Source organism: Acanthaster planci, linkage group LG14 (genome assembly GCF_054643075.1).
Source record: "Acanthaster planci isolate LZ-2023a linkage group LG14, COTS_SCS, whole genome shotgun sequence".
NCBI classification, from domain to species: domain Eukaryota; kingdom Metazoa; phylum Echinodermata; class Asteroidea; order Valvatida; family Acanthasteridae; genus Acanthaster; species Acanthaster planci.
In genome coordinates this window covers 3857422-3877770 of record NC_141790.1, presented here as the reverse complement: position 1 = coordinate 3877770, position 20349 = coordinate 3857422, and the positions used below count along the sequence as shown (strand labels likewise).

The 20349-nt window shown below is 39.7% G+C and overlaps 1 protein-coding gene across 1 annotated transcript in view; it reads right to left on the bottom strand.

The window, feature by feature from the left end:
- Window positions 1-20349, bottom strand: part of LOC110987004 (uncharacterized) — a 138817-nt gene that overhangs the window by 91419 nt on the left and 27049 nt on the right. The window contains exons 12-32 of the mRNA XM_087145599.1: window positions 20161-20335; window positions 19948-19999; window positions 19558-19695; window positions 18655-18866; window positions 18069-18202; window positions 16975-17180; window positions 15973-16118; window positions 14172-14354; window positions 13044-13196; window positions 11522-11664; window positions 9771-9841; window positions 9471-9634; window positions 8630-8796; window positions 7378-7558; window positions 6361-6513; window positions 4479-4736; window positions 4189-4351; window positions 3864-4042; window positions 2128-2266; window positions 1221-1430; window positions 1018-1084 (exon numbers count right to left, since the gene is read on the bottom strand). Of these exons, the coding sequence (XP_087001725.1) occupies window positions 1018-1084; window positions 1221-1430; window positions 2128-2266; window positions 3864-4042; window positions 4189-4351; window positions 4479-4736; window positions 6361-6513; window positions 7378-7558; window positions 8630-8796; window positions 9471-9634; window positions 9771-9841; window positions 11522-11664; window positions 13044-13196; window positions 14172-14354; window positions 15973-16118; window positions 16975-17180; window positions 18069-18202; window positions 18655-18866; window positions 19558-19695; window positions 19948-19999; window positions 20161-20335 (3294 nt within the window). The remainder of the gene's footprint in view (window positions 1-1017; window positions 1085-1220; window positions 1431-2127; window positions 2267-3863; window positions 4043-4188; window positions 4352-4478; window positions 4737-6360; window positions 6514-7377; window positions 7559-8629; window positions 8797-9470; window positions 9635-9770; window positions 9842-11521; window positions 11665-13043; window positions 13197-14171; window positions 14355-15972; window positions 16119-16974; window positions 17181-18068; window positions 18203-18654; window positions 18867-19557; window positions 19696-19947; window positions 20000-20160; window positions 20336-20349) is intronic.

Here is a 20349-nt window from a genome sequence, read left to right as displayed (position 1 = left end):
CCATGGACTGCTGAATACTTGTGAAATAGCATATTTGAAAGGAAGGAACTAACAATGTCAGTCAAGCTGTGAAGTCTTTGTACCCAGAATGTTGTTATTTTTTAAAAAACAGGAATTGTGTATTCTTTCCAGTACTTGCAAGATTTGCAAACATGGGCATCGCCAGGATTTTTTCTTGGTAATATGAAATAGGTCAGTGGAATAATAGCCACCAATAGACTAAGACACCCAAGGAGGCACCGCAGTGGCAGAGGCGATGCACTAACAGGGGCATTCTTGGACTTCATACATGCGTGCAATTAGCAAATCACAACACTCTATTAGTCCAAATGGCACGTAATGCATGCGAGCCACTTGTCCACCAGAGTTGTAATGGCTTCTTATTCTGCTTACTGAATTACACTATGAGCTTCGAGCTGGACCACCAGAGGGCGCAATTTTCCTAGCAGCGGAAGCTCCTTTGGTAGTAACTGCATTTGCTGGTTCGCAAATGACTATGAAATACACGCGTTACGGTTGCATCGCTAATCAACAAAATGAAAACTCCTGACCAATATGGCTCTTTTCAACCAATCAAGGGGGGCTTCTGCTCGAGGCTGATAGATTACATACCTCCAAATCTGTCCAATTTGTAAAAATTACATCAAAAGAAAATGGTGTGTATAACCTAGAACAATTGATCGCAGTGAATGCACCTGATGCAAAACCTTTTGCAGTCATTCTTGAGACTTTTCACACGCACAGTGACTTCAAGAGGACCGGACCACAAAACCTTTGAATCCACAGGTATTGCCGGCCTGTTTGGTTTAACCTACCAGTAGGTTAAACCTTAGGTTCAACCTAATAGGCCGACAATGCTTCATTTCAATATGGTTTTTCACATACTCTACGAAGTTAGGATTACAAGGTAACACAAGAACCTGTCACACAACTTTGATTGAAATAGATTGCCAGGGGAAAATATTAACTTCCACAAGATTCATTCCTAAATCAGATTGAAAGAGGAAAGGAACAGACCTGAGAAGCAGCTGCATTCCTTCAACAAATGGTATGTCAAAGGGCACTGGCAAGTCCAATTCTCTGCCTGAGGGAGAAACAAGTCAGGAGAGGAATCATGTACAAGATTTATTTCAGTGGGTCCAATTTAATGACCCTTTTCCTTGTTTCTCATATCTTGGAAAGTTAGAGCATATCATAACTGATCAGATGCATGACTTTACCAAATTCGGCCTCCAGGATCTGGATTGTGTGGTTCCAGGAATTGACTCCCAGGACAAACTGGAACTCGCACGGGTCAAAACGCATAAACGCCTTGAAGGCCAGAGACACCATGAAGAGTTTGACATTCATGCAGCACTCCACACCCAGGCAGCTTGGGTCAATCTTACAGTACACATTCTTGGGCAAGGAAACTTGAAGCAGTGGACAACCTGAAAAAATTGAAGAAATAGTCCCTGCTACTTGGCTGTGTTGGAAACACTCATACATAAACAAATAAGAAAAACTGTGCTTATGCCAGTTGTTGGACGAGGTCCTCACTGGTCAATCTTTTCATTAAAAATGACCCTCCAAACATACATGTATATGTGTCTTCTTAAGGGAAGAGTAAACTTGTTCACTAAAGCCCAGTGACAATGAAAACATATGTACTGGAACACTTTGGGGGGGGGGTGTTTGAAGAATGATGAAAGTTACCCTGCTATTGTTTTGAGTAAGGACCAGAACAAGAATCATCAATCACTGGCAAACAAACAGCAAACAAATTTCTCTGACACTGAGAGATCTTCAAATGATGATGAAGACTTTCTATCTCCCAGCAAGCTGAAGACAGAATTCAGCTCACAAAGTAATTGCCAATATCATGTGAGTTAAAACACTGTCACAGAGATTTGAACAGATGTCAATGTAGGCACTGCATGACCATCAACCTCTCCCAGGAAATTTAGGCTATCATACTCCAACTCTTCAGATCATCGACACCTTTCATCTCCTGGTGAACTGAGACAGGGCACCAGGAATTTAATTTCCAAAGATGTTTACTAAACTGACCATGATACAGGTACATCGATCATGCTTCATGAAGAATGATCTCTATGCACAAACTCATCAACTGTCATTGACACTTACGGTCATCAGGCTGTTTGTATCGATGGAGTAATGTTTTCCTGTCTCCCTGAGAGCTCAAGCCACGTTGTTGAAGCTCAATTCTAAGCAAATCATCAGACATAGACTCAGGCAGAACACAGGGCTTATCACTCACAAGTTTCTGCAGTTAGGACAGAAAAGTAAAAATCCTGACTATGCATTAACACTTCGTATTAGTTATACTACTCACATGAATGTACCACAGGGCTTTATGCTTGTTCATTTATTTATTTATTTCTATTCATCCAACATTGAAGTCAGAGCAAATAACAGGATGATTATGACTGACAATGAAGAACATAACAAATTTGAAGAAATGGTCACTTTTAGAAGTAGGAGGAAAACACAGAAAAATATTCCTGGGGATAAACCTTATGGAATCAGAGAGGAACCAAAACTCAGTCCACTTGTTGAAGTGGGACTTGAACCTGAGCAGCAGATGTAGAAGGCAGGAAAGAGCCCCCTACGCCAACCTGACTCCCCGGTGTGGTAGTTGATGTTTGGTTCTTGGTGTACAGAATGTTCTCGGTCGTACTGTACTGAAGCGGAACACTCACATACACATGTGTGTGCATTTGCCGGCAACCGGGGACCTCCTATTGTTCCTCTTTTGTTGGTACTTTAACTTTTTTAGAAGATCACCCATATGTTTTGTACACAGTTGTCAATCGGGGACCCTCTGTCAATCGGGGACCTTATTGTCCTCTATTGTTCAGGGTCCCCAATTGAATGCAGAAACAAACTCACACACACCCCCACATACACACACAAAACTGCTATTATAGCTTGAAGGCAATGGCTTTGGTTCAGAGAAGAATGATTTTATTCAAAATTGAACGTTTATAGGTTAACAGCAGGTTAGAATGAGCTTACAACAATTGAAGAAAATGATAATGTTTTTGTACCTCTCTATTGGGGTACAGGGATATCTCTTCTTTGGAGAGGGTGTCAGGTTATATGTGACCGGCTCTGGAAAAGTGGGAATAAGTCACCAGATTTAGGCTATGAGTTTTTGATTTGGCTGGATTCTGTATATCAAAAGCTAAAATTTGATATATGAATGACCCCTATAGTGCACTGCATTCTGGAGATATTTTGTATATCCACATTTTTGGTTTCAATACAAACACTTTTGAGAAAAAGCTCATAAAAAGTAGCCCTTGGAAACACAATGCTATATATGATTTCCTACTCATGAATGATAAATTTTTCATCTTTATTCATCAGTATCCATGTTTGTAGTCACAAATTCTGAAAAAATAAATATTATAGAAGCTATTAATAGAAAAACATGAAATCACCTCTAAATAGAACAGGCCATCACTTGTTTTGGCATTGTGCGACTTAATACCCTTTTTTGCAGAGTGGGTCACATATGACATGATATCATTTCAAAAAATAAGTGAATGGTCAATGCATCCACTGAGGTCATGACCCTGGGGACATTGACTCAATAATGTCGGCATGTCCAAAGCCGGCTTACTTAGAATGGGAGCCGGGAATGATGTGTGCCTTTTCTCTACACTGGTAAAGATAATTGGTAGGCTATGCACGGAGGACACTTGTTACTATGGGTTTGTCTTGCACAGCTTTAATAGTGCACTGTAAAATCTACATTAACACTTTCATTATATATTTTGACTACAGAGGTGGTTAACGTTTCATTTGTCTTTACTCTGAAAGAGTGTAATCAACAATATTTAGAAGACAAAACTTACAACAATTGTCTGGACAACAGCAAGCAATTCATCTGCAGTTTTTTCCTGTCCAAGTCGACGGGCAAATGCCAGAATGGATCCGATCTTCAAGTTCCTCAACGTGAAGTTCTGGAATGGAGAACCTGAGCCCGTTTTCGGTGGAGGGAGGCCAAGAGCGTCCTCAGTCTCTTGTTTATTGGCTGCAGCAGTTGGAATAGCAGGACATTTAACAGAAATCTGAACATCTGGGATAATGCATGCAAATTGACGGGTGATAGCACCTCGGTATTCCTCTATCTTTGTTACAGGTGAAAAACATGTAATAAAACACATTGCTTTATTTTACCTTCTGACAATGCTTGATCAAGAGAGGATGGCCATCTAGGTGCAATCTTGCTGGGGTCAGGTCTATTGGTGGTCATGTCGGGGGGAGGTTGGCGCTCCGGACTTGTATCCTCTGTCCTGTTCTTGTTATGTCCCAGTAAAGAACCTTCCAATACTGTCTCTCCCTATGAAATGGGAATCCCCATGATACTGAATGAGCATGAAGTCTTTCTCATAGTATTGTAATCTGGCTCCTAGCATGTTACATCAAGCATGTTACATCCAGTTACAGTACTTGCATAAAGGACTTACCCGCCACACCAGTTTGTAATCATCACATAGTTGAATCCACTTGGGCATTGCCAGTGGTCTCTTAGCCACGTAGTTGCTGGGGTCCACGTATCCCTCCCTTACCGCCAGCTGGGCAGCTGACGGATCATCATCCAGGGCACTGTCCAGAAATGACGCCAGACGATTTGGCTTGAGTTTCTTCATGGACAGGTGGATGTAGTTGGATGGTCTGCAGGTTGTTGACCGGCCCACAGTACCTATGACAGTGCCAGCTATCACCTTTTCAAAAGCAAAAACCAAAAACAAGTCATTTTCAATACTAGGCCAAACCTTGATTATAAATTTGGGGATACATCACACTAGGACTGTAATTCCAAATCAGAGTGAAGATTTCCTTGTGAGAAATTTTCACATCCTCTTGAATCAACTCTGTTTTTTTTTACGAAGCAGTTCCAGTATTTCAAGACTTCTGATGGATGTGTGCTCACAGTTCACTTTGAAACTTTTATGAGAGTTAGTAAAAGATACCGGGAGAGGGTTAACCACTTGCTGCCGGGTGGATTTTTCTTGAGCAAGACAAGATGGCTCATTTCCAAGAATTTTTGTTTTCAAAATTCTTCAAAAATTCATCATTTCACTTAATGGCTGTTTATATCAAAATGAAGGACTCTTTGGGTATTACTATAAAGCTGACAGGTAACCTTCATTGACTCCTGAATATTTCAGACAGGCCTGCAGCCTTGGAAAAAGCACCAAGATTATGCGTTACATAAGATTCTTTTGTTCCCGAAACCGGCACAGTGCACTGCTGACCTCTTTTCAATAGGGGCCAGATTATATATAACGGTTTGCCCGTACCCAACGTATATTGCCCGTTATATTAACGGGCAAACCGTTATATATAATTAACATCTTCCCAACGCAAAAATACATCTTGAAAATAGTTCGCGGTACCCGCTGCTTCATTTGACTCGGACCGGCCAGCCGACCCCAGCAAGCTCGGTGGTCGAGTGGTTAAGACATCTGCACTAGTAAGCAGGCGGTCGTGGGTTCAAGTCCCACCCGAGTAAGCTTGGGAGGGTTTTTTCGCAAGCTCTCGGACAAGCACTGAGCATACAGTGCTTATTAATATACGTTGGGTACGGGCAAACCGTTATATATAATTAACATCTTCCCTACGCAAAAATACATCTTGAAAAAAGGGGCCAGATTAGCGTGCAGCGGTGCTGTGTGGCTCATCGCTATGATGATGGAGAGTTTTTGTCCCTGGTGGTAATCCAGTCACTCTAAATGCCTCAAACTGTGGTACACTGTTTCAAAACAAGGCTGGATTATCTCCACTATTGAGAGTGAAAAAATGTTGGTAATGCCCAGCAGCCCAGTCTTTTGTGCCGAGCACGGTCTTTTGTTATAAGGCCCAACTCTTTTGTCCCAGTTCCCGGCTCCCCGGCTCTTCATATAAAGCCTATGTACTCGAAAACTGGTCGCTTGGCAGGGAGTGGTTAATGGAAAATCCAAACCACATAGCACAAGATAACAAGGACTTTTCATATGGTGTGCTTGATTATAATTGTCTCTAAAACAGTGTCCTCTATCAATACATTTAGAGATAAAACTCCTCTACTGCATTACCTCTAGTCAGGTGAAAAAATCTACAGTACTCAGTGGAAGTAACTCAACACAAAACACAATGCAGGAAAACTGATTTTCCGTTGATAACCACAAGGTAAAGAAAATCTTAAGTTTGGGCATATTTTAAATGCATTTACTCTAGAGCAAGGATGACAAGGATGAGTCCAAATTAGACAATCACAACCAATAACAAACATTGCCACTTACAGCCACACGTCCAATTACAATAAACAAGACCACTTCAACTATTGACAGTACTACCACAGCTTACATTCACTCCCTCGGTTTCAGACAGAGTTCTGTTGGGTTCAATGTTGTCAATGGTGATCCTGATGTTACGGAAGGCGCCACCCCCAGCGAGGAGAGTCACCTGGTTGGGTTTGCCCTCACTCTTGAAAAGGACTCCTGAAAATGGGGCCACCAACTACAAAGCGACAAATTATTGACAACCATTTGTACATTTAATAGTCATCAGCAGATTGCTCGTACTCAGAAACAGGATCTAGAGAAAAGAATTGAGCTAACAATTGTTACAAGTTTTGCACACAGGAAATAGCTGTTTTTTATTTGAAGCTAAATATCACTTTGTATACATGTATTCTTTAAACACTGTGCGAAATTTTAAGGTATTTTATTTATTTAATTTTTTGCCATACCTTAACAAGGGTTCCCACAGACATCTGGAAACCAAAGTCCAAGACTTTTCCAGGACTTTCAGGAACTAAAATATGACTATCTCCATGACATTTAATGCCATTTTGTAAGGAAAAGTTGTTTGGTATTTAATATGAACTGAAGACTGCCACAGCTACTTCTACAGGGTGTCCCTGAAAAAAACCAAACCCTGAGGAAAGGGGTTAATATGCCCAAACCATGAGATATGATTATAATTTGGAAGGATGAAGCATCTCCGAAAAGATCCTTATACATTATAATCATATCTCATGGTTTGGGCAGATTAACCCCTTTCCTCAGGGTTTAGTTTTTTTCTGGGACACCCTGTACTGAAAAGGATGGTTTGTAAATTCATCATTCTCCATTATCACATCCAAAGCGGTCTAGAAATAACAAAATAACCTCCTGCACGATCTTGATTTTCAAAATATTTCTCTGACTTTGTTTTTGGACAACAGGATTCCAGGACACCTTAATTTCCCCATTTTCCATGACTTTTCAAAACAACTTTTTTACGAGATTTTTTTGGGCTTTCCATGACTGCAGGAACTCTAATTTAATAAGAAATCTTGATCTTTTTAATTAAATTCAATGCACAAAATAAAAAATTCACCTTTGCCCCTGCGGGTATTTCCAGATCAACACCTTGATGTTCATATTGTCCAGCAGAGTTCGTTGGGTAGAATCCTCCTGACGCACACAGCTCTGATCCGGGCTCTCTGTACTTCCTGGGAAATCTTTCATGAGCCTTAGGCCCCAACAGTCTCATGACAAGAGCCTGAGACTTTTGATATCTGCAAAAAAACAAGAATTAGCTGTTTACAAACACAAATACCTCACCAAGCTATGCCCAAACCCATGACTTTAATTTGTGTTTCAAAAATAACCCTCATACAATTTAGTCATTCCTATTGGTTGAGATGGTGTCGAATGACCGGTCTTAAGGCCAGTTCAAACTTCAGGTGAAGGTGAAAATTATAAGCGAGGTCACGAAAGATTTGCAGCAAAATTTCGCTCAAGTTGAAATGTGTTCATTTTTTGTGTATTCGCAGTGTGCATATTTGACATGGCATAACAAATTTGTGTTCATGTTCACTTATGCACCAACTATGAACCAACCTTTAAACAGTTGACAAAGTACCAGCCAGCAACCAAGGTGACCCCTCAACCACATACACACAGCGTACATGTATTTCTACTTCTTTTAATCAAAAGAAGCTACATTCTAAAGGGAAAGTGGGTGGGTTTCAAAGCTCAGGGAAGGTTAGGGTAAGAGAATAATTATGTTAAAAACAACTAATTAAAAACAATATCTAAAAGTAATAATATTTACTTTTCAAGCCCAAAACGTTGACGTAACATACCATCTGCTTTCCCCAATCTATTTCTGGACTTGGGTCACAAGTTTTAAATGTATTTATTTTAATCAAGCAGCTAAAAAGTCCCACAGCAAGTAGGTGGGTGTAAGCATATCAAAGCTCCCAATCATATTTGGTGTGAGAGAATATTTAAATTCAAAACCCTTTTTGAATGAATTGTGATTTAAAACCGTTCAAAGAATGAAAAGAGAAGACCCAAGGGCTTCTCTGCATCCTTCTGCAAAGATACAAACTATAAATTCAAGGTTAAATTGACCCAAACGAGAAACTAAAACAATCAAAATTAAAAGGTAAATTGTGTGATGATGCCATCATGACATCATTTAAAATATATCATCTTAAGTGCAAGCTTTACCTATCAATTGATTTTTATGTCTATTGGATCTCAGCACCTTTTGTCTGCATCTGAAGACACTAACAAGACATATATGCATATCTTACATTTCACTGCAAGAAGATTTAGCTGGTCCACATACATTTACTTACCCATCCCTGAGAGTCTCATAAGCTTCCTTTATAGCTCCAACAGCACGAAATACATGGTCACACAGATCAAAGAAGGGACTCAAGAGGTCTGCAACAGGCTGCATTGGACCCATCAGGTCTTGGAAGATAGACTCAATCTCAGCTTGGACTTGTCTTCTCACTGTAAACTGTGCACAAGGTGAGAAGTACAGTATAAAGTGGAAAGGTGACTGAAATCAAGAGTGACTGCAGGTGTTGAAATTACTGCCATAAAAGTGACCTGTGCAAATTTATGGGTAACAAATTCTTCCAGCAAGCATACAACAGTACATCGCAAGCGGCCATGGGGATCTACCAACTTGCTTGTTCCTTTGGGTACAAATACAGGTACAAAACCTCTTCGCCTACAAGACAAAAGGAGTGCGTGTCTTTAATGTCACCACTGTTGCTTCATGAGTACTGGTTGAAAATACTGTCCATACTTGCAATTGGTGACAATGGCAAGCAGTACATATTGTGCAAATTATCAGGCAATCCATAAATATGCCAGAAGAACCAATGAAGCTACATGTACATCAATTTGGTGTGGAAATCAATAACATACATGTATTTAGCACAAGGCAAACTGTGATACAAAGGGCTTGTGTCCAGTGTGGCCACATTGACATTTTTGACGGTTTGTTAGAGCAGCAGTTCAATAATTAGACAAATGTCTGCAAGTAGGGAACAGAAGACTTGTGCAATTCTGTATTTTATTTTAGTAGGCATTCAGTTCTCTTGGCTTCAGGTGTATCTGATCTTACCTAACCCTCAAGTACACAGCATCCTCTCCACCTTTATATAAGCACCACTGGAACCTTACCGAGTCTGTAGTGCCGCCAGTCAACATCTTGATGGGATCTGATGAGCTGTCAACCTCATCCACCCAGGTGACAAGATCTCGCCTGATGTTGCTGAGGTGTTCCCCCAACTCTTGAAGCATATCTAGGATGATCTGGGGCAGCTTAAACCAGTAGGGTGTCTGATCTGCAAAGCAGATAATTCGTAACTCGGAAGCCTTGGTGAGTGATTATTTTTTTAATATATGAACTCCATGAAAGTACTGCGCATGAGGATGCAATGAAAAATACTCTAATTAAAGCCAAGAGTAAGTGTGCCTTACCTCCCTTGAAGAAGAGGGCTTCTTGTATTTGTTTCTTGGCATTTCTGATTTCATCAACTGCCAGTTTAATGCTATTTGATAAAAACGGAAGAATGTGCCAAACTTGAGAAAGCACCTACAACCACATTTACACATACAACTGAAGGGTGTTCATCTTTATTCAACAGTAACTGTGTGTGGCAGTGTGCTTGGAGAATCAGGGAGCTTCAATCACACTCTCCTACATGAATATCATTAGTGTCAGTAACCGATGGCAACATCTTCTTCAAGAAAGATGTCTGTGAAACCCTGACCAACAGAACACATGCGATCCAAGTTTTTTCAAGACTACTTCTGAAAGTCCAAGCAAACCTCTCTCTATAAACAGGGTCGGGTGGCAAAACCCTAACAACCAAACTAGTTAGAAATCTTATAAATTAATGAAGTCAATAGCTTTGAATATTTCCCTCAGAAACTAGACTGTGGAACCTGTGTGCCTTCCTCTTTGGACATTTTGCCCGTCTAGTCAGCAGTATGTCTTAGCTTCTAGTTTGTAGATGAACAATTAAATGGCAATGTCTAAGTAATTAGCAAATGAAAATGAATTATTAATTAACAATTGTTGACTGCCATGATGTAGGATGTGATGTTTTCTTCATCCAAGGAATGCATGGCATCCATTGCAAAGTCAATTGTCACATCTCTGTCCAGATGATTTTTTCAGTTGTATTTCTGAGGTCAATTCAGGGAACAAAGGAATCTTTGAAAATAAGTGGTCAGCGGTCCCTGCACTGTGCAATGTGGAGCTCCATGTGTGGATATGTGCAAGTCATATCATGTTCTTATTCACAGGTCACATGGTTACTCAGGGGGCATGTGGCCAAGTGGTTAGGGTCTGTAGCTTCCAATCATAGGGTTGGAGGTTCGAATCCAGCTGCTGGCAGCATGTTATGGGCCTTGGCAAGCGACTTCACTCCTGCTTGCCTCTCTCCACCCAGGAGCATAAATGGGTACCAGCATTAGCTGGGGAAGCAACCTGCGATGGACTGGCATTCCATCCAGGGGAATAGAAATATTCTCAGTCGTTTCATGCCAAGGGAACCAGAGATAAGCTTAATTGGCTCCGACCAGACTTGCTTTCACATGGTTGCTCTGGGCCAATGCAAAAAAAAAAGAGTATTCAAGATTGTGGTATGGCAGTGGCACACAATCATTTATTACCCACAAACACACACAAAGCCCCTTACACTGATTTAAGAATGCTGTAGGCCCAATGTCCCAGTCAATAAAACACTATCATCACAGAGCATAGCCGCTATGCTAGGCTTTCTAGGATCAAAAAGTAGCTTCATTAACCTCCGCTGAAAGTTGGTGAGATGGACCCCGAAATTAGAAATGTGACATTATCAATTGTCATTATAGTCGTGAATGTACATGAAAATAACCTGATGTTGATGACTACCAATACCATGAATTGTTTTTAATTACAAACGCCGCCAAGTGTGTACCTCAATAGACAAATTGACATCAAGAATTTGACCACTGACAACTGAGAACAATATAAGTAAGAGTCAAGAGTCAGACAATTTGTAACTATTGCACTTACACATGAAATGTGATGATACTGTCGGCGGGCATGATATATCCACAACTTGTACTAATTCTGTTATGAAGGTTGAAAAATTACACGATTCTGAGCAAATTATCTACATCTCCACAGTACTTCTTCCAAGCAATAATATTCTGGGGCCAATTTTTATACAAAAACTTACTTGAGGATTCCTTTGAACATGTCACTTATGGCCTTCAGTGGTGACTTAAATAAGTCCATCACAGACTCTCTAAGTGAAACAATAGACTTCCAGATCCGTTCTGCTGCCCAGGGCAAAGTAACAGTGATTGCCTCACTGAAAGCCTGAGGAAACACAAAACTTCAGAATTTGTGAGCTGTGATGACTTGAAATATAGAATGAAGACAAATTCATTTGACTAAACAAAAATTTTCTATTTTGGAACACCAGTACAGTCCAACTGTACAAACTAAACAATACAAATTCTTTTTTTTGTCATTTACGTAAAGCAGTCACTGCTTTGTTGTGCAACTCAGCTGCTTGGAAAGGCATTCAGCTTACAGTTGTGAATATTTTCGAAAAACTATTTTGTATTGTAGTTCTAAAGTTCTGTTAAGAATAAGTTCTGTTACAGCATGTTAAAGTCAGTAAGAATGATTATCACAATGGTGCCTCAAATATATTCAGGATCAAAAGCTGAACTCTCATTGGTCCATTCATCATTATGTAACAATTGCTAGTTTTGCTGTTTAACAAACAGAAGTGTGTACTAGTACTTAACTGTTCCCTGGTAACAGTTCACAGAGCTGTCCCACAGGTAAAGTACTCATGCGTCATAGCCCTACAATCCTGGCCAAATCTTGTTGCCCCCCTCCAATCCCCTGGCCCCCTCTCAACGTTGGGTCTCAATGTGTGACCTGCGCTCTAGCTTGAGATGACAACACTGACCGGGGGAGTGGGGGGCCTGGATAGGGTGTGGCTATTGACACGTGTCCCAACAATTTTGTCCAGGATTGTAGCTATGTTCTGTGCACACGACACATAAACGGATAGCAGCAAAGTGCTGACATGCTGTCTTTCACTCTCCTGAAATATTAATAGCGACTGGATATGTCTGAGGTATGGTAAAACAAACTTACATGTAACATTGGGGTAGATAGTTAATTTGAACTCCCCTCCGACTTCTGATACCTCGGGGAGCTAAAATCAATTAGTGCCACATCTCGGTTTTGAGTAGTTTTGAGAAAAATGCATAAACAGGTTTGCGGCCTCCTAGTAACTTTTTGTGCTGAATTAAATTCACATGAAACTTGAAATTTAGGCAGATAAAGAATTTACAGACACAATTCTTTGTTGTAAGCTTTGGTATCTTGATCATATATAGATGATCTTTGAAAGGAACCAGATCAAGATACGTTTTTGCGCCAAATTCTGAGATGAAACTTTTTTGCACCAACCCGAGTGTTTGGCATTTGCCTCGAATGCACTGAGATACATTTCAGCACAAATGCGAAGGTGCTTAACAAAAGATAAGACATTTTAATTTTAATTAACTGTGTCATAATTATGCAATATTTTCAATGAAATTTACCTGTAATAATCCCTGAGTAAATCTGAATCAAAATTCAGGAAACAAACGGAATTTCACAAAATATGCAGTTACAACATTTGTGCACTTAAAAGATGATAATTAATTAATAGAAGAAAACACTCATAATCTAACCTGGTAAAATTCCATAATATCTGTCTTGATGTCACTAAACAGCTGAGCAGCCTTGTTGACAACATTGATGACGCCTCTAAAGGAAGGTGGGAGCTTGGCTGGGTCAAACTGAGCCAGTCGGGACACGGCCCTAGTAGCCACTGATCTCAAATCCTGTGAAAAGAGCATATAGAATGAGTCCAGTTCAGTATACATGTACTTCTGGAAGGCCCTACTTCCGCAAGCTACTGACATTTCTCACAAACGATCTAAGGACCGATCAAAGGACTGGTGAAAAACACTGCCAGTAAAACCCAATTACATACAAAACCTGCTATTTTTGTCTGGATTCAGGGGCCTCATTGATTTTAAACAATTCCAAGCCACTGCTTAATAACCAACACAGAGGTGTTCAACCCAGTCAGTAATAAAAGAGTCCCTGAGTCTGGATAAAAATATCTGCTTCTGTGCTCTGTGCTATTTTTAAAAGAAAAACATGAATTAATTCTGAAGTGGGCAATACATGAAACTTAGAAAAAGGCAGTCTTGGAAAAACGATGAATTTTTACCTGTAGATCACATTTTGAGTAAAGCATATTTTCAACAATCTTTTAAAAACTTATAGAATACATGTTAATCTTTTTGTTAAATCCTTTATCTAATTTCAAATTTTAACTGGCAGCATGGAGTGTACCAGCAACAATGGAAATGGAGTGATTCAGTCTACTTTTCTGTTAAAGAGTTGCATTTTATCGTGTACACACAGGCAGCCTTAAATGTTGAAACTGTATGCACATGCCATAGCACCTGTCGCTTTCTGTGACAATGCAGCAGACAGTAGTCTGGTTAGTGATCTAGAGGCAGCAACAAGATAATTTTCAGAGCTCTTCTGATGGCATATGTTGGAGTTGCATCTCTTGACATACATCTTCTCTTCTTAGAATAGCAAATAGTCATTATATAGTACAATCCAAGCACCCATCTCTAGTGTCACTAAGCTGAATTTCTAATGTACATAATACAGGCCATGCATTCCAAAGACATTTCATAAAAAAAGTTGCCCATCACTGAGCTACATCTTTACAACTTATTCAGCTCCAATAATTCAAGAAGAAATTGCTCTCATAAATGTCCATTACACATACTTACAGAAATGGAACTGGGGATTTTGTCAAATGACCGAGCAAAGTTGTCAAGTAGTTGACTGATGCTGATTTCACCATTGAAGAGATCAACAACTATGTCTACTCCTTTCTTGATGTTGCCAAAAACCTTTCCAAATATGAGATCATATGCTTTTGCAAAGTCGCTGATACGCTCCACACCAAATTCCTGATAAAGGAGAAACATTTTATTGTCAGGCAATACGATCATTCTTCCACTAATGTAGACTCGGTGCCAAGTGGGTAATTGGCTTAGTTTTCTCTCTACGCGTTAGGCTGCAGCGATCCAAATCGTACACACGTATTTCTATGAGGATGTTGATTGCCTAATACCCAACTTGTGGATGATCAAATCTCAGCCAATGCATCCTTTTATACTAGAGATGCGCATATGGATTTCAACTGAAGTTATGAGACAACACACCATTATCTTACAACTTGTCAAGTCTACATTGCACTGAGTTTTATTGAGATATCATCTAGCGTTTCCTGCTAAGTGGTTCTGAAGAGATCACAATGAAAACTACATGTAAAAAAATTATTATATTTTTGTTTTGTCCTTACAGTCATTGTCAACACTGCACCATCTGCAAGACCTTTTTGGCTCTACAAAAAGTGACTAAGTTGCGAAAGGTAATCAGTCAAAACAAGCGGGCAAACAGCAAATTTGACCAGCTACTTGAACTTTTGCACCGGCTACTTTTTTCTGGGCATGAAAAATAGAAAACCACAATTAGGGGGTGGGACTCACTGCTGGCTCCTTCCATCCATCAGAAACATTGTGAAAAACCCCTTTTATATGACGCTCAATTAAGTGCAGTGCTGGTATCTGCAATGGTTGTCAACCCTTTTACATTATTTCATCAAATACAGCATCTGAATAAATCAGCATAATGTGATTGGTGAGTCACTGATCGCATGTCAAGATTTATGAGGTATAATCAAATTATGCCATAAAAAAAGTACTGCGCCAATGTGAGTGCACAACATTGACACAGCTGAAGCTCTTCACAAAAACACATTTTGATAAACACCTGGGTAATTCCAGAAATTAGGGGTCCATTTTTTTTGGGGGGGGGAGGTGTCCCTGTCACATCTGACGTATGATTTTGTAAGTTCAGAACATATTTTCTAATTTCCAAGAGTGATGAATTAATGCAAATTACCTGAAAAACAAATAGTAACAGTTTGAAATCAATTCCGGTTATAATATTTTCTTGTCAAATAACAAAGGTCAGATGTAACGGGAACACAAAAATGTTACACTTTTGGATGCCTAATTTCTGGAATTACCCATCAATAAATGTGAAACACCATCCCTTCTTGGAGTAGATGACGGCATTACTGAACTTGTAATGTCATGTTTCTAACATAAAGAAATAAACTAGATATGTTGTCAAACAACTGTGGCAGATTGCAGGACTTTAATACAGGAATGTCTGTTTAAATTAGTCAGCATGTGAAACAGTGAAACATCTGTGTTGCAATTTCACACCAGACTGAAGGTAAAATGGCAACTTGTACACAAAGGATTTACTAAAGCATTGTGTGAAACAAACAATGAATTTCCCACATCTTTGCACTAGCGCTCTCATTTTGATGACAGATGGAACGTTTTACTCCGCAAAGCAAATCCATTTGGAATAGCTTACTGCAGTCTGTTATTCATTCAATTCAATTCAATTCCATCTGAAATGATTACAATAAATAGTCATAATTTGTGTTGTAACTCTTTCAACTGAATTAACATACAGCAAACACAGAAGACAGAATGCGATCGGGCCCACCTGCAGTATGTTGAGGTTGTATTCAACGTAGCCACTGAAGCAAAAACGAGCTTTGAAAATATCCCATGAAAAACCAGCCAATCCAACCAAAACGGTGGCATACGCCTCATCGAAAAGGTCCACGCGCAGGTGACTATTCAAAGGAGCTGTCAGAAATACAGAAATTTTTAAGTTTGCATGTTAAGACAATGCTACGATTCTTTTCTCAAACAAAGAGTTTGTCTTCAAGTTACTTAACTGCCCACTGTTCCAAGAGGATTATCTCTTATTAACTAGGTTCAGGTCAAAATCAGAGATTACAAGACATTCAATCCTTGCACGTCCTTGAATGAATTTGCAAATGCACCACTGAGCACTGCTATTATGAACACGACAACGCCCACACCAAATGTTCCATATAGAGTACATATGCCTAAGTGTGATGTCACTGTGAACCAGAAAGTGCAGTGCAAACAAATGGAGTATGTGCGTTGGATCACAGGCTGGTTCTTGCGAGTATTTGCGTTGGATCACAGGCTGGTTCTTGTGCTAAACGCCCTTGACATACATACACGTTACTGCGCAGGTGATGTATGCACTTTGGTACTCTACAGCAGTCATTAGGTATAGCAATTTTCAGTCACAGATGTGCATCAAGTCTGAAGTCTGATACACTCAAATGTGAGGCAGCATGCCCCACATGTCTCTGTATGAGGATTTGGGCAAACACACACGCGAAATAAAGCTAAAATAAGAAAACTGTAATTCCTTCATGTTGTTAAATGTATGCCATCTCCTTTCAAGCTTAATCTCAGGGGTACGCCTCACTGGAAGTAAGAATCGCAAAATGAAATCAACTTTTCATTCTAATTTAAGTTTCTTTTTATAATGTTGGTAAAAGTGCACAGAAAACTTGGGATCCAAGGGGAATGACTGTGTCCATCAAAGCGGCATTCCAGGGTACCTAGATCAGAAAGCCCCAAATGAAAGCCATGTAGCTATCAAATACTTAGAAATACGTACCAATCTTCATATCAAGTTCATTCTTGATGGTCAGGCCGAACTCAGCTCCAAGCGCTTTGCTGCCCAAGAGTTTCTTCCAGTCGATAGACGGACTTTGTAACTTGAACTCTTGTCCATCCAAGAAACTCCTCCTCAAGCGACGCCTAGAGGGAGCACTTGGCACTGTGGTGGTTGCCACATCTTGGGAGGAATTGGTTGTAGAATATCTGAAACAGGAATCACAACAATGTTTGTATTCCACCTTCATATGTACAGCGATGCACCCTACAAGCCATTGGACCTTTGTTTCCCATGGCATGTAACCAAAACCTTCATCGTGGCTGGCCTTCTTTGGTTTTCATTAGCACATGATTCAGCTGTGTTTGGTGTACAGTTAACTGTTTGTGTCAAAGTTTTACCATGGTGCAAAAGCGACGCTATCTAATAGCTTATCCCAAGTCTATTTTTCCTCTTGTGGAGACCATCATCTTTGGTCATGTGATCACTGCTCACCCACCGACCTAAAATTCCCCAAATGCTTAGTTTGATGGATGTTGGATGTCAATGATGCATTTACCAGCAATGAAGATTACAGAGGTTCAAAGTAAATTTCAGGTGGTTGGAAAGGTTTTTGCATCTTCCAACATACATGTATCTGACCAGCCAAGAATATTTTTCAGGTTTCAATTCCTCCTTATTACAAAAGCCTAGTTTTCCTATCTTTGGCCACTTTTATTAAAGTATGCTGACATACACTATCAATGAAAACTTTTTTAAATAGCATAACTTCAACATTCCACATCTTCCACTAGTCAATTATCCTTAACCAACAGCGGAGAGGAGAGATAATCCACACCGGTCATACACCTTTCTACATGCAGCTGATGATGTGTTCCAACATCATTTCCCACATCACAGCAGTCAAAATTGTTAACATTATCCCAAACTGAAAGGCTTATGGCATACCTCAAAAAAATGCATTGAGTAGTCTACTAAACTGCTCTTTACTCCAAAGCAATAGCACATAAGTCCTTGAGAAACTCAAACCATGACCATATCCACAGCACTCCTAACAGTGAATCATAGTCACGGTCATCAATTACATTTCTACTCACTCTTCAGGGCTGACAAACTTGAAGGCATTATGGTGTCCACCATTGGGGTGATTCTTGTAGAGCAGCGAGGCCTCGTATCTGACACGCTCATCCTCGTCTTCATCCAGGGCAGACTTCAAGAGAACCCCTGCCGCCTGTGCATCACATAACCCATCGTAATAATTAACAGCCTACATACGTGTACAGCCATCTTGTTTGGAAAAGACAGCAACATCTGCTTTTCCAGAATTTTGGTCAATTCTGAACTTAACCTGGTGAACACTTTACTTCAACAGTTGCTCAATCCTCAAATTTTGGTGTGTATGTATACATGAACAAAAATGCCTTTGAGGGTTACAGCACAAGTCAATACTTGAACTGTGACATATACATGTACTTCTTCTTTGAGCATCAAATTAAAAAGTGTGACTGCCTCCACATCTAGGGCAATTAACATCAAATGATTCTTGGTTCTGGAACCTTTCTTTTTCATTGAAATTGACAGCCATTTTGGATGTACCACTCTAGATGATTGACTCTGCTTTTAAGACATGGTATTTTGAATTGATAAAAATGTGCTACTTGGACAGCAAAATCCCTGCGTTACCTTGTCATGATGGTAGTCTCTCATGGAGTGCAGACCAGCCCTTTTCAGCAGTGGATGAGTGGAGCTTGAGTTGGTGTAGCTCTCTATGTGAGGGAAGGAGCGATGAAGCCCAGCATTGCCAAGAGCTTCAATCAAAGCTACCGTGTCATGGTGGAACTCCTCTTGTTCATCCTCTCTGAGTGACATCAAAGTCTTCTCATAGGTCCACGGATCTAATTGTAGCATGTAATGCAGTGTACGGCAAACTTTAAAATGAATGTAATACCCACAATGATTCAATTGAAATGTTTCATGGCACCAACTTTCCCATCTTCAAAGAGGTTGCAAAGGATGACTACCAGTAAGCACATTTGGGTTGTGATGTTGGTCTCAGATTTTTACAAGTTTTTTAAGGTTTTAAAAAGATATGTCTATTTTTCTAATTTATTGTGCGTATTTTACAGAAATTTAATTGCTTCAGTAGAAAATCTCTACAAATGATCAGAAATTTATCTTATTAATCTTGTAACTGAAAAATGGTTTTTCTAGAACAGCACTTATCATTCCTATCAATAAAACCCTTGACATCTTATTTCTGCAGTGATGTAAATCTCAGTGTGATTTTCCTGTCATAATCCAAATCTCTATATTTAATAAATGCCTACTACTTTGCCTTACAGAAATACTGACTGAAGATTTGACAATTTTTAGGTGCATTAGAAATAAATCCACAATTTGCAATACATTAAGTGAGAATTTCTACTTGGACTTTGACAGGAAATGATTTTTACGGCTTTGTGCATTGTTTTCCAATTTTCAATGGCATGAGTGTGAAGCAAAAAATGTCTAAAATCAAAATAATGACACAATAGAATGAACAAAGTCACTGGAAATTAAGATCAGTCATTCAAATTTTTTGTTTACTGTGCACGCCAAGTTTATCCTCAATCTTTACAACAATGGACTCTGCTTCTGCTTTGTATCCAGCTTGCCATCGGTGACCAGCTAAGGCACCAAGTACCAGCACAGCAACTCTCTGTATTTTAGGGTCTCTCAGACATTCTGCAGCAAAGAGGATAAGACACAGTTTACATTTATTCCAAAACACATGAAAATGACACTTTTGCAATGGAAAATTGTTTAGCAAATCATTATCTCCAGAGCACCAAATACAAAAAAAGTTAATAGGATTACAAATGTAAGAGTGATCTCCAATTTATAACCAGTTATCACCACTCCATTACAGTGCCATGGTACTGGAATAACTGTTTGTGATGGCTCTCAAGGCGGACCAGACGGACCATAAAGCTGTACCTGGGAACTTTTCTGGTTGGAAGACGATGTCCTCTACAGACTTCAAGTAATGCTGGAAAAAAAATTAATTGGAAACTTTTTTGAAAACTAAATTAATTGAAAACTTCTTTGAAATTGTTCTTGCACAATTTCATCATCACAAAGCATTCAGCGCTTTATAATTGGGCAGCATTAAAATTAAAAAAATGTGTTTGAAAGAAGTGTGTGCACTACCTGGGAAATAGTTTTCTTGAAGCCAACCGAGGCAATGAGAAGTCTCTGTACCAGCTCCTTGTCAGGTTTGGGAGACAGGAGGATGATATCAGTGAGAAGAGACTGTGAGGCATCAGTGTACATTGAGGCGACAGCATCCAACATGTTCAGCCTGTCTTGCTTGTCATGAGCACGCCTTGGAAGAAGAAG